Raw genomic sequence first — 14882 nt, 5'->3', positions numbered from 1 at the left:
AAACGTAAAATAAAGGGGCTACTAATCAAGATAATTTCTAAAGTTCCTTTCTGGCTCTAAAATCAATTATTTTCATTCTCCTGGTCCAGACTTTCTTCACAACAGTGAGAAAAGAAGAAAAACCTGTTTTAATGACCTTGAAATCATAGTTTTATTTAAATTTGCAGATTTTTTCTATCTACATCCCAAAGTAGAAGTTTGTACATGGTAAAAAAAAAAAAAAAAAGTCACACATGGTTTATTCACTGAAATTTTGTAATAAAAAGAATCTATGGAGGGCACATGACTGCATTTATTTTTGGCTACCAGACTATCAAGTAAGATTTTTCAACATCACAGATGAAAATTTTAAAACAAAATACAGAAGAATATATAGCAAAATATTTGTTAAAAATGTACTCTTGAATATGTTACAGTGGATAACATTACTGATTTGATCTATTTTTGTGCTATACAGGAAACATCAATAGTAAAATTGTCACTTAAATTCATTTTCAAAAGAAATTGCATCTATAAAAGGACAAGTTTTTTTTCTTCTTTGAATTGGCAACATGCAAAAACATTTTTTTTCATTAAGATTTTTTTTCTAAATGCAGAAGTAAAGAGCTCATGAAAACAGAAGTGCTCTGTATAGACGTTTTGCAATCATTCCTATGGTTTCTCTAGGGTACAGTTGAGTCTGGAAACCTTGGTTCTAGTTTCTGCTCTGCCTCAGCTAGCTTTGTGAGAGCAGACACCATTTATCTGGTTTTACTTTTCCTTTGAAATACTGACCACAATTACGGTTTTCACTTTGTCTTTTCTCCCACTACTGGACTGAAAAATACCTGAGTGCTGGGACTGTTTTCACAGCTCTAACTCGATATCTGGCACATAAGTTACTCAATATTCATTGAATAAATGCGATTGGACTAAATTGCTCATGTCCTTTCCATATTTATGATTCTGTAATATCCAAGTCCTGACAGTTGAGTTTTCCCCTTCAGCGTGACTTCTAGCCTTTTACTGCTCATTCGTACTCTTTTCAAATTAGGACATTTTTCTCCTAATTCAACTTGAAGATAAAGCAGTACAAGTAGCTACAGTGGGATGAAGTTTAGATAGGAAAGGGTTCTCTAAGGGAGTTACAAAGAATTTGCTGTTGAACCCAACTCCTGCTTCTTGAAGTTCTGGTTTGCATCTAAAACAGTAAGTTAAAGGTAGGTAAAGACAAATCAAATTTCAAAAGAATTTCTAATTAGAAAATTTGATGTTCTAAATTTCAGATGCTCTAAGAGCAATAAAATTTTGATGAACCTCCCAAGAGCATAATCCACCTCTACAGGGTCCTCCTTTATGCCAGCAAAACACCACAAACCTCAGTAAGAGCGACCACCCTGCAGTTGAGCACACACACTTCTTCCAAGTAAGTCAAAGCCCATTACAAAACATCCTGTTACAATGAAAATCTTTCCACATTCTGGAAGCCCACTTGGTTATTCTGAGCAACATTACATACAACCCAACAGATACAGTGAAATCCTGAACAACTCCTTGAAACGTTATACCTAAGTTACAAAGCGTAATTGGACACAGTGTAGACAACCCCCAACAAAGCATCATCATACTATGTTCAACACTGGATGACACCAAATTCAATTGGGAAAGGGAGATCAAAAGAACTGTGATTTTTCCTTGAATGAGACTTCTTGAATGATAATGAGATGAGGGTAAATCTTAGGTGGAGAAGTATTTAATTCACTGTGCTTTTCATGTTTTCCTTTTTTTAAAATTTACTTTTATTTTGAGAGCAGGCTAGCGCAAGTGTGCAAGCAGGGAAGGGGGCAGAGAGAGAGGGAAAGAGAGAATGCCAAGCAGGCTCTGCATTGTCGGTATGGAGCCCAAGACAGGGCTGGATTTCATGAACCATAAGATAATGACCGGAGCTGCTATCAAGAGTCAGCCGCTTAATTCACCAAGCCACTCAGGCACCCCTATACTTTTAATGTTTTTCTTGCTACCTATTTCCAGTTATAAGTTTTTAATCTGAGTCTCTGGGTACCAGTTCTTTTAACTCAAGTACAACATAATACTAAGCATTCTTTAATTTTCTATTAACTATAAAAAGTACACTCAGATAAGAAATCTGTAAAATCATTTCCTTTCAGAAGGAATCAAATATTCTGGGAACTTTATTTTTAAAGGATAAATCAAGACATAGCTTTCATTGACCCAAACATGCATAATCCATCCTTAATATAAAATGTACTCAATTAGGAAATCACACATGAAATACAAAAGGAATGCAACTTTACATATGTAAAATGATTGCTAGCTGTAGCAATTTAACAGTCAAATCAATAAAGACATTGTACAACTTAAAAAAAAAAAACAAAACCCTAACATCTTAAAGCCAATTATTTATAGTAAACCAAGGGAAATTTTTATACGGAATGGTTTGACTCAAAGCAAAGAATAAGGCACCTGCTATAAATTTAGAACAGTAACTTTCATTTTTAAAGTTATAATAAAATAGAATTAGTCAATCAAGACACTTGCTTCATAGGGAAACAAGTGTTTATTTCCTGGGTGAGAAAGGCAGGTAACTGCAGATAAAAACCTGCTGGCCCAAGGTCAGCTGATTCCTTCCTTTCCTGTTTTAGAGTAGTCAAGTTCCTAAGCATCCTTAACTACTCCTCTCCCTCACTCGTCCCCTATATTGAGGGGTATCAGAAACTCTGAGGTTCACAATGTGTATGACTAGGTAGATTTCCCTTCTGTTCCTCTTAAAACAGCTTATTTTAAAAGAGATATCCTGAGGCAATTAACAAAGCAAACAAGCAGCTTTCTTTCCAATTCATTGATACATAGACACCTCTCAGGTTTGTTTTTTTTTTAATCAAGTTATGGCTAAGTAAACAGCCAAAACTTACAATTTTCAACAGTATCAGAAAACCTAAAACCTGCCTTCTCACCCTTACCATTAGTAAAAAGAAACTTTGATCAATCATAACCTATAAAATTATACAACAAAGGGAAGACTAAAGACTGATCCTTATCAGCAAATCCATTTGATTCCAGATGGCACTTTAGTCTGATGTATCTAGTGCCCTACCAAAATTTTAATCATAAACCCAGAAAATTATTTCCAAACGAAGTAACTTTTTAGTTGATGTGCCTTTTTGGTATTAAAAGTGCTATTAACGTGCTAAGATGTCTTATGGCACATTAGACTCATCAGGATGTCCTGATGAAACATCCATTTTTAGTAGTATTTTTCCCCAAAATATTGTCTAGCATAGTAGACCCCTTTGATATATTATGGTAAAATCAATGGTGACATAAACAAACTTTCCCTGACTTTACTCCACATGGTAGCTTTTAGTGAAACTGAAGTTACTGATTAAGTTACAAAACGCTCAACCAAGTTTTCTTATGGCATTTTACATTAGTATAACTACTCATGCAAAATCCAAGGTAGTGTAATAGAAATAATATTGTTAAAATAGATATTGTAGCTATAAGCATCTCCTTTTATATTAGGCATTTAGAAGCTTTTAAAAAATTTTAGGTGCTAAAGATTATGGGAAAACGAGGCTAACTGTGTAGTTGTTCCATTTATAAGCACTTTATTACAGGACAGTGACATTACCCTATATGGGAGTGTGCTTTCAAGATATAGTAATAAAGTGCCTAACTATATAAAAACCATGACTCCAAATTTTAAATTAAACTAATTGCATATACACATTAGGGTTAACAAAATCTAGACTCTGTCTACATAGATTTAATCTAATTATCTATCTATACTGGATAGGGTTTTAACAACCACATTAAGAAAACTTACTCTTTACTGACTGAATAAGTAGGGTCCACTACTATAGCTTAATAATCAAATTTTATTGCTTTATTCATGTGGTGCTTTTGCAAGGCACTGTGGTATGGACTAGAAAACTTGGAATGACTCATGGAGAAACCTTGGAATGACAAATGAAGGATGATATGAAAAGTCATTCTGAGGCAGGATGCTTTACTGAATTGTTTTTAACCAGGGTATCAAACATCAGGAATGAGTTCAAGTTAAAATTCACAGGAGAATGGAAACATCTTAAGGTCAGTCACTTCACATGCCCATCCTGATACTTTGAATAATCTGGAAAATTGCTGTAAAAAGAAAGAACAAATGTTTTAGTAAGCATACTTTGAATAAAATAGGAATGACAACTGGCAAGTATTTATTAAGGTACTTCATGAGAATCCAAGAGCACCCTTAAAATTACTTGCAAATGCTATGTAACTTCATTGAAGAAGTGAAGACAAGCCTACCCTAATAAACCAATTCAATGTCCATGAGTTATTTTTTTCAGCTTTTCTGAATTCTATGTCTAACTGTCCAATAGATTTTGCAATACACAATCATTTTAGAAAAAGCTTAAAGCACCAAAGCAAACAGGTTTTTCTAGCATAGAATTATTTTGATTTATCCCCAAAATATTAAGTGTCCTTCTAAGGCCTGGCCTATAATATAACCATGTTTCCTCATTCTCACAAAGCTGAAATTGAATAATCTTTAGGTTATATAAATTGCTTGGCTCTTGGCCAACTAGTAAGTTTAGGAAGCAGGCGAAGTGAAACGTTTAAGAAAAACCTCAGTAACTTTAGAATGTCAGAATATAAAAAACAGAAACAATATGAACAGTTTGCATATTGAAATAATAAATGAAAAGAAGAAAAATATTCTGTAATCAATTTGCACAGGCAGGAATCTATTACTTTAATAGCAGGCTGACCTGATAACTTATTTTTCCTCCCATATGTCAAACGTTTCTTTAATTAATCTAAAAACATTTGTCTCCTACACTAAGTTACCAATCAGGTACATTTCCTCTATACCCAACCAATTCTTCGCACGAGCTTTACTTTACAAAATATACCCATTTTTACCATAAAAACATTAGATTTTGGGACACGTTAAATTCAGTTCAACGTCCACATATACATCATGTTCGTAAGTTTTTTGCAAATATATTCATAATATGCTTGCAAAACATTCTAAATTCTCATTCCGCGAGGTTTTTTTGTTTTGGTCTAAATTTCTTCCAACTTGATCATTACTAACTGAAGATCTGACCTCCTTTTCTGATCTCCTGTGAGCACAAATCAAGCTATGAGAAGTTTCTGGAGCACCACCCTCTGTGCATATGTGGGACAAGTAATTCGGTTCAGACGAGAGACACTTATGTGGAGCTCCCAGCAGGTGGGTTGAGAACTACGCGGGTAGGATTCACCACTGATGGGTCACCACGTCATCCCAAACCCGACATCCAATGCCCTACCCGATGGTAGCCCCAAAACACTTACCAGAACCACAAACGACAAAAATGAAGAGAGCCAATAACCAGGGTCCTACAGACGCCTTCTCTTCGGGGGCATTTCTCTGCAAAAACGGAAAGTCCCATTTCAAATGCAAAAACCCAATCCGATCCCGGGCTCCTGCAGCCTACACCGCGGGCCAGGTTTCCAGGTCCCCTCACAGGTTTGCCCTCCGTTCCCGAACCGCCTAGCTTCAGGCACCCACCTACCCGAACCACCCTCCCCCCTGCCCTGCCCCGCCCCGCCAACTTAGCGTCCAGCTCGTGGCCTCCGGCCTGGGGAGAACTCGATCCTAGGACCCGGGCCTGAACCCCGGCTGCGGGACGGACGGGCGCCTGCTCTTTCCTTACCGAAGTCTTGGCGACGTTGCCCCGCTGGGTGATGTTCTTGCTGTGCTTCTCGTTGGCCATACGGATTCGCTGCTTGGCGACCATCTTCACGGCGCCACCACCTGCCTCAGCCACCCCTTAGACTCGCTAGCTCGCCTCCCCTCGGGCCGCTGCGACGCTCTGATCCGGGTGCCTGCGCTGCCGGAGCTAGAAGGCTCTCAGGCGGGGCGCTAGCTCCGGCCGCTGGGCCTGAGCGAGGCGAACTCGGGTGCCGAGCGCAAGCGGGGCGTCGGGCCGCCGACTGACTGACGACGCCGGACTGGCCGGCCGAGAAGCGGACACGCGGGACGACAAGCAGGCCGCCGGGATATTCTCGCGCCGCCGCTCTGGACGCCGCCGGGAGCGTGGAGTGAAAGAGGAAGGAAACGCAACGCAACAACCGAGCAGCGCTGCCCGTAGCCTCGAACTACTTCGGGTTCGGCTGCCAACGTCAGCACTGGACGGACTCCGCCCCGCGGAAGTGCGGACTCCGCCTGCTGTAAAAGAGGGAGAGGGGAGGGCAAAGGCTGGCGCACGAGCAGTAGTCCCTCCCGCGGTGCTCTTTAAAGTGTCGCCCCAGAGCTGCGCGTGCGCGTTCAGACTCCTTTTTCTACTGCCGTCTCCCACCGGAAGCGAATTGGCCCCGAGGCTCGTGATACCGGAAACAGCTATGCGCTGTCTCCACGCCTGTGGAGACGTGTAGGGGCCGGGTTTGGCCCTCGTGAACTCTGACCCCAGCGCATGGGTTTCTCTTTCCGGGACAAGATGGCGCCTTCCACGCCACTACTGGCAGGTGAGTCCTGAACGAGTAAGAGACTTTTTCGGAGTATTTTCCTCTTGTGTCTTTGCTCTTGGGGATTACCCGAGAAGCACTGGCGTCTGCTCCACCTTTCCTTGTGGACTATGGAAGAGCCAGAGGGTCTTGTGGGTTGCTTGGTGTGGCGTGGCAATCGGAAGTGAGGCCCCAGCCTCTGGGCTTCAGCATTCCCCTCCCTTTTGCCCGTCCATCATTACTCCCTGTCGCTTCAGATTCCACTGGAGTTGCGGACGAGAGATAAGAACAGAAAGTGCGGGTTGAATTTGTTACCCCGGGTCTGCAAACACGGGTTTTATACGTACTCTTATGTGGTGACAGATCTTGTTGACAGAAGTCATTGAGTTCTGTAATAAAGAACAAACATAAACAAATGGCTAGAATGCGCACACACATTAAATACACCTGAATTTAAGTAGTACCAAATTCTGTGCTCTTTGCTTTAATGAAATTAGTAGGATCAAATAGAGTGGAGCTGTGGTAGCGTAGGTTTAAAGTGATGAAAGTGTGGTCTGGGGTCGTGGCAGTGAGCATTATGGAAATGATGGCAACGTTTGATGTTGAAGTGTTTATGAGTATTTTAGAATCTGATTATTACCGGATTCCTGAGATTTTGGATTGGAGGCAGAGTTTACAATTTTATAAAAGATAGTTAACTTAGTCTTGGACTGTGTCCGGGAAGACTCTGGGTTAGGGTAATGGCTGAGATTCTCACATGAGTATCAAATAGAGGGGAATTGGGAGAGAAAAGAACAGAGGCTTTGATTAAGCCATGGATAGCTTATACAGAAGGAAAAACACCATTAACAGAAAGGTCGTTTACTTTTGAGGAAGGGGGTTATGTCCCCAAACTTGAAAGGAACCTTAGAAAGCTTTTGCACTTTTTGCCATTCTACATTTTAAGATCTTTGTTATTAAGCACCATGACCACTCATATCAATCTGGCTACCGCAGTTCAGTCATCAAGTATTTATCAAATAATGAGTATAATTTGTAAGATAATATGCCAGACAGATACTATTTAAAAGGCATAATTACATAACTAAATGAATTTTTTTCTCTGGCTTCTTAAAAGTAACTAGTATGTTATTCACAGTTTTGGAACACTGAATGCTTATTTGTACTCTAAAAAAAACAGTACATTTAAAAATCTGATAAATTTTCTATCTGAAAGTAATGTAATATTGTGTGTTAATTATATACAAGTAAAAAATTCAATTTGAAAAAAATCTTTACAGGGGCTGCTCAGTGTTTACAGGGTAAATTCCATCCTGTTTAGCATAGCATGTGGAACCCTTCATAATCCTTGAAAAGCTTTTTGCATTCATTTCTTTGCTCCCCACCCTCTTGTGCTCCATCAATATTGGACTGCTTACAAAACCCTTGAAAAATCTACTTCAGTCTAGGACTCCTGGTCCTCTTGATTTGGCTTACTTTTCATCTTTTAAAATTCATTTCTGGGGCGCCTCTGTGGCTCTGTCAGTTGAACGTCTGACTTGGAGTCAGGTCATGATCTTGGGGATTCGTAAGTTCAAGCACCCCATTGGGCTCGCTGCTGTCAGCACAGAGCCTGCTTTGGATACTCTTGTCCTCACTCTTCTCAGACGATCAGTCACTCCCAGGCTATTTTTGTACTTCATATATACTTGAATTTTTTTTTTTTTTTCACGTATCACATAGGTTAATTATCTAGTTGTTTAGATGCTTTTCTGCCTTTCTAGACTAAACTCCTTGGGCACAGTTTTCCTCATCTCCGTCTTCTCAATACCAGGTACAGTGTGTAGTAAACAATAGACATTCTAAATGTTTGATGGAGGAATAAATTAATGAAGCATAACCACTTCATTTATAGTCATATTAACAAAGTGACAGTTTTCTTACAATGCTTAAAATTAAGGACTTGGTAAGAGCTTAAAGGTTAGCTAGTCAGTCTATCCCTCATAGTCTCATATCCATAGAAGCCCTGAAAGATTAGGTGGTCAGATTCACATTGCAAATTGGCAGAATTAGAATTATATTGAATCATTCAACTCCGTGGTCCATTTTTCTTTTACTTGAACACACTAATTTTTAAAAATTGTTAGTATAGGTATTTCAATCAATAATAGATTTTTACTTCCAAAATTTTTTTTTACACTTAGACTTACAGGATTTTGGAGTTTGGAATAATTTGGACATTGTCCAGTAAGTTTTGTCAGTTGCAACTTTTTTTAAAAAATTTTTTTTTACATTTATTTATTTGAGAGAGACAGAGCACAAGTGGGGGAGGGTCAGAGAGAGAATGAGACACAGAATCCAAAGCAGGCTCCAGGCTCTGAGCTGTCAGCACAGAGCCTGATGTGGGGCTCGAAGTCATAAACCGTGAGATCATGACCTGAGCTGAAGTCGGATGCCCAAACAACTGAGCCACCCGGGCGCCCCTGTCAGTCTTAACTTTTCACTGAAAATGACAAAAAGCCAGAGTAGGTGATAAAGGGAGTTTTCTTTTTTTTGAAACTCATGTAATTGTAAAGCTTTAGTACTGCTACACCCAGGTACTCACTTGACTCCAAAAATGTTTTTCTTTATCCCTAGGCTCTTGCTTTCTTTTCAATTAAATTCATTCTTAGGCTAACATTCTCCAGGTTTACATTCAACTAGCTCATAGCCCCAAAGGAAAGCACATTTTTTTGCTAGTCTCAATGCTGGCTGTTTTTGGCTTGGCTTGGCTGGATCTTGTTCATCTTTGAATCAATATTTAATCAAATCACCAGGACCAAATTATAGTCTCACTCTTGGATAGTTCCCCCTGGAAAATTAGAGTCTCCTAGAAGGTAGGACCTGTGTCCATGCCAGGCATGTAAAACAGTGGCCCTTACATGAAACCCGTATGTCTAATCAGCTTGCCTGGTTGAGGCCACCATTGAGATAATTGATTCAAAATGGAATCATTTTCCTACACTGATAGGTACTTCATTGAATGTAAGGGTTGGAAAAAGTATCCCATTGTAATGATCACCATATCCCTGGTACGGGATCCTTGTTGTTGAAGCCTAGTAGTTTTCTCATATTGAGTCAGGCCTAGAGCAATAAATGGCATATGAGTATCTATAAAGGCTAGTAATCTTTAAAGTTTTTATTTATTTATTTTGGGAGAGAGTGAGCAGGGGAAGGGCAGAGAGAGAGGAGGAGAAAGGATCCCAAGCAGGCCCCGTGCTGTGCAGAGCCTAATGCAGGATCTAACTAAAGAACGGTGAGATCATGACCTGAGTTGAAACCAAGAGTCAGACGCTTAACTGACTGAGCCACCCAGGCACCCCAAGGCTAGTAATTTTTTAAAAGATATTATTTAAGTGCAACATTTAATGTGATTGTTTTAAAATAGTTTTTCTTTGTGAAACTCTGGCATTTATTTGTTGCTTTACTGAAAAGAACTGTTCATATTCTAGATTTTTCTTTCTAATAGAACATATTTCCAGATCCCCTTTGATTAACAGGGGAAAGTCATTAAAAACAAGGGATCATATCAACTCTCAGTACACTATATTAAACTATCTCTACACTGTATTCACTGTTTCATATTTAGTCACTTCTAATTAAAATGAATTTCTCATTGGAAAGTAATATGTAGAAAAATTGTTTTAGTTACTGAAAAGAACTTTTGAATCCATATTTATTTTGCCTTTATTAAGTCAAAATACAGTTTATGTTGTTAAGAATCTGATTTTGTGTGTCTTCTAATAAACTTTGTATACCCATTTATTCTTGTAGAAGTTACTCAAACTGATTAAATCCAGTAAAATATCTTAGTGGTTCCAAAACGTCTTGCAATACTTTCTCCTAGTTCTGCTTCTGTGTAAGGAGGTGTGAAATGAATATAAATATAAGTAGGGATTTACATGTGCGAACAAGACTGTAGTGACTCATTATGATTTTTATGATGAATTCAATTGATAATTAGTTCCCCTAAAATAGACATATCTATTATAAAGCATCATGTACAAAGAAGGGTTGTCTAATTGAATGGGGACCAACAGTATCACCAGTTTTAAAGTAGCCCTGGTTTGTACTTTTGTCTCATGGAATTTGTTTTTACCTTAGTACATAAGTCGTGGTCTCTTCAATTTTTTCTTTTAATGTAACACTTTTGCCTGGTATTTGCAAGCAAATCCATTCTTGAGAAATGTTGGAAAACGTTTTTTCCAGACTTTTGATTGGTTTAATTTCTTGCCATATTGTGAACAAGCACTACCAAAAATGATGGTCTTATAAAACACCTTATATCTTGATATAGTTTAAGATTTAGAAGAAGTTGCAAAACAGTAAAAGGAGTTCCCCTGTATCCTTCACTTAGCTTTGTATACTATCTTACATAACCATACTACGTTATCAAAACTAGGAAATTAGTGCTGGCACAGTAGTATTTACTAACTTAAAATCCTTATTTGGATTTCACCAGTTTGTGTGCATATATCACACTAAGAAATTTTGTCACGCATACAGATTTCTGTAACCGCCACTATCGGAGTATAGAACTACTCTATCATAAAGAAGATGCTACCCTTTTATGGTCAGAATCTCCTTCGAGCTCTAAACTTTGGCAACCACTGATCTGTCCTTCATCATGATAATTTTGTCATTTCAAGAGTGTTAAATAAATGGAATCATAGAACATGAAGCCTGCAGATTTGTGTTTTAAAACTGTTTTGGGGACACCTGGGTGGTTCATCTGGTTAAGCATCTGACTCTTGATTTCAGCTTAGGTCATGATCTCACAGTTTCATAAGTTTGAGCCCCATGTAGGGCTCTGTGCTGACAGTGTGGAGTCTGCTTGAGATTCTCCCTCTTTTTCTGCCCCTTCCCCACTCTAACTCTGTCTCTCCCAAAATAAATAAACTTAAAAAAAAAGAAGAAAACTGTTCTTTATTTAGAATGTGAACATGTGCATGTTGAAAGCACTTAATTAATTTGACTCAAGATTTTGCTTCTCCAGAAACATAACTAAAACCAGGAAGTAAAAACCACATGAGACTGAATGCTACTTGAGCAGGAAAGAGTGACACTTTTCACACTGACATTTCTGTCAAGTGTTGCCTTTTAAGATTTTGAGTTAACAATCTATATGAAAGAATGTGGATTAAGTAGTTTTTGTTCCTTGCTCCTGTTCCTGTCTTAGTCCATTCAAGCTACAATAGCAAAAATACCCTAGAGTAGTTGGCTTAAACACTTATTTCCCACACTTCTGGAGTCTGGGAAGTCCAAGATCAAGATACTGGCAGATTTGGTGTCTGGTGAGAGCCTACTTCCTGGTTCATAGATAGCCATTGTCTGCTGGGCAGAAGGGGCAAAAGAGCCCTCTGGGATCTCTTTCATAAGGGTGCTAATCCCATTCTTGAGGGCTCTGTTGTCCTGACCTAATTACCTTCCAAAGGCCTACCTCCAAGTACCATTACTTTAAGGATTAAGATTCAACATATGAATGAGGGGGGTGGTAATCATTCAGTCTATAGTAGATCCTTTGGGGTTTTCCACCTGTCTTAGTTTGGTATGTAGGTATGAAACAGAAATTTTAGAAAAGGAAAACCTTGTACTGATTGCCCTGAATACCCTGGAAATTCCCACTGCTACCTTCATGGGTTTGGCAATATAGTTGCCACTTTAGTCCAATTGACCCTTGAGTAACATGGGTTTGCACCATGCAGGTCCACTTAAACATTATTTTTATTTTTATTTATTTTTAATGTTTATTTATTTATTTTGAGAGAGAGCAAGCACAAGCAGGAAAGGGGCAGAAAGAGAGGGAGACACAGAATCTGAAGCAGGCTCTAGGCTCCGAGCTATCAGCGTTGAGCCTAATGCAGGACTTGAACCCACGAACCATGAGATCATGACCTGAGCCAAAGTTAGGCGCTTAACCAACTGAGCCACCCAGGCACCTCTGCTTATGATTTTCTTAATAACACTTTTCTTTTCTGTAGTTAATTACTGTATTGTAAGAATATAGTATATATGCATATATAACAAAATATGTGTTAATTGACCATTTATGTTATCAGTAAGACTTCTGGTCAGCTATAGGCTATTAATAGTTAAATATTTTGGAGAGTCAGGTTATTCACAGATTTTCAGTTGTGCAGGATTCAATACCCCTAACCCCTGTGTTGTTCAAGGGTCAACTGTATAATGTACAAAAACTTTGAATTTTACCCCAAGTAAACATTGTGGTTGTTGATAACAGCAAAGTCAACAAATACAGAGGACCAAGGTCACTAGTTGCAAGTTCGTGAGAACACAAAAAGCTGAGATGAGTTCGATAAAGCTTTTTTTTTTTTTCTTTTTTCTTTTTTGCTAGTCACCTCAGGCATATGTTCTAAGGGCCAGCAGTTAAGGCAATAGAACATGGTTTGATTGCATCATCATATAGCACATTATCTAATTACACTTCAGCTTCAGTGGGACTTCACTGATGATACGCTGTTTTATTTTCCTAGGCCTATATGTGAGTTCTGTAAGAGGGTCCTTAATGTGTTAAGTTGCCACAGCAGCTTGTGGGAGGACCTTATTAGGCTGACAAAGTTTTATGTAACCCTTATAATAAAGTGTAATCTGGTAACTAAACTCCCTAGTTTGGTAAAATCATTTTTGATTAATTCCTCAAATAAAGATTTGTTAAAACCATTATTATAGTATTAAGAAAAGAATGGCCTGTTTTCTTCTAAATCAGAATGTGTCATACATGATATTGCAGCAGATGATTTGGTAATGAGAAATACCATCGTTTTGCCTGTGTAGTATATTGGTGCTGCATTTGATCTTAACCAAAAAACCGAGAAGCAAGTGAGAATTTTCATGGTAAAGGATTATACTTCATAGTTTTAAAATCTTGTAGGAAAACATTTTCTGGCACAAAATTTTCTAATGTCATTAGAGATTTTTAAAATAGATAACTTCAGTGTTTCATTCAAGGCATAGCCACAGACTGCGCTCCTTTGACATCATTACCTTGAGTGCAGTGATGGATTCATTTTTTCAAATCCCTAATACCTAGCCCATAGAACTGTGCAGGGGCCAAATCATATAGAAGTTTATAGGCCGTAGTATAAGGGGTTTAGATTTTAATATATGCACAGGCACCTGGATGGGTCAGTTGGTTAAGTGTCTGACTCTTGGTTTCAGCCCAGGTCATGATCTCATGGTTTGTGGGATCGAGCCCTTGTCAGGCTCTGTGCTGACAGCACGGAGTCTGCTTGGGATTCTCTCTCCCTGTCTCTCTGCCCCTCCGCAACTCTAGAGCACGCGTACACACGCTCTCTCAAAATAAATAAACTTAAAAAAGATTGTGATACATGCAGAACACTTTGCTAGAATTCATTCCATTCAAGGCCAAAGGACCTATAACAGTTTGACAGTTCAGTCTGGTGCTCTGCATATGAGGAAACATGGTAGCTACTTGTATACTTTTGGATCTCTAACTAGAAATTTCATTTAGTTGTATGTTTGCTTATTTTCTATGCCTCCATTAGAATGGAGGCTCCAGGAAGACATCAATTTTTGTCTTGTTCATCAGTGGTTCTTTTCCTTTCATGCTAACTTTATTTACTTTGGGTCTATAAATTATATTACTTTTAGTATCTGAAAATTGAGCTAGTAATTCTCAGGTAGAAAATCAGTGTTAATGAGAACTGTCCCTTGACAAGGGAGCTGAGAGTGGCCCCTATTTACCAACTTTGCTGCCTTCTCAGTAAAGAGAGGAAGGGGATATTTGTGAACAGCTGGCAGAAAAGGAAGCAGATATAATTATAACCATGAACCTCAGTAAAAGTTTTTCTGCTCTTCAGCTCTTAAACTGTTGCTGCTAGCAAGAATTTTAGCTGATAAAATAGTAACTCATCACCAAGCCCTGCTAATTTTATCTCCTAAAATTAAACACACTCGTTCTCCATTTCCACTGCCCACCCCAGTCCAAGTTTCCATGCTCTCCTGTAGGATTCCTGCAGAACTGTCTTGAATAGTCTTTTCTTATCCACTCTTAACTCTCTTCCAGTTTATTCTCTACCTTGTACCAGATTGACCATTACAAAATGCAGATGTGGTTCTCAAAATTTGCCTAAAACCCTTCTGAAGTTCCCCACCATTTTTTTTTAAGTGTTTATTTTTGAAAGAGGGAGAGACAGAGAGAGAGTGAGGGAGGGGCAGAGAGAGAGGGAGACACAATCCCAAGCAGGCTCCAGGCTCTGAGCTGTCAGCACAGAGCCCAACGTGGGGCTCATGAACCGCGAGATCGTGACCTGAGCCAAAGTCGGACGCTTAACCGACTCAGCCACCCAGGCACCCCATGAAGTTCCCCACCATTCTTAGGCTACAGACCA

At 38.9% G+C, this 14882-nt stretch overlaps 2 protein-coding genes across 2 annotated transcripts in view; one reads left to right on the top strand and one right to left on the bottom strand.

Annotated features, from left to right (window-relative positions):
* Positions 1 to 272: 272 nt before the first annotated feature.
* Positions 273 to 6207, bottom strand: SERP1 (stress associated endoplasmic reticulum protein 1). Its single transcript, XM_053903723.1, has 3 exons — positions 5703 to 6207; positions 5341 to 5416; positions 273 to 4143 (listed from the first exon to the last, which is right to left on the bottom strand). Exons 1-3 carry the CDS (start codon positions 5784 to 5786, stop codon positions 4103 to 4105), a joined length of 201 nt encoding a protein of 66 aa, XP_053759698.1. The 5' UTR covers positions 5787 to 6207; the 3' UTR covers positions 273 to 4102.
* Positions 6208 to 6408: 201 nt separating this feature from the next.
* Positions 6409 to 14882, top strand: part of EIF2A (eukaryotic translation initiation factor 2A) — a 31159-nt gene continuing 22685 nt past the window's right edge. The window contains 1 exon segment of the mRNA XM_019439516.2: positions 6409 to 6513. Within this exon segment, the coding sequence (XP_019295061.2) occupies positions 6462 to 6513 (52 nt within the window). The 5' untranslated portion in view covers positions 6409 to 6461.

This window comes from Panthera pardus, unplaced genomic scaffold (assembly GCF_024362965.1).
Source record: "Panthera pardus isolate Hobbes unplaced genomic scaffold, ASM2436296v1 HiC_scaffold_16, whole genome shotgun sequence".
Classification (NCBI taxonomy): Eukaryota; Metazoa; Chordata; class Mammalia; order Carnivora; family Felidae; genus Panthera; species Panthera pardus.
Note: the sequence above shows the minus strand (reverse complement) of the source record. Positions and strands in the feature narration are given on the sequence as shown.

Excerpts from the sequence above, each read along its gene's own strand:
- SERP1 (XM_053903723.1), bottom strand. The coding sequence starts at position 5,786 with ATGGTCGCCAAGCAGCGAATCCGTATGGCCAACGAGAAGCACAGCAAG. Across the intron at positions 5,417-5,702 it reads GCAACGTCGCCAAGACTTCG|AGAAATGCCCCCGAAGAGAA; the intron begins GTAAGGAAAGAG and ends CCGTTTTTGCAG. Across the intron at positions 4,144-5,340 it reads TTTTGTCGTTTGTGGTTCTG|CAATTTTCCAGATTATTCAA; the intron begins GTAAGTGTTTTG and ends TTCTTTTTACAG.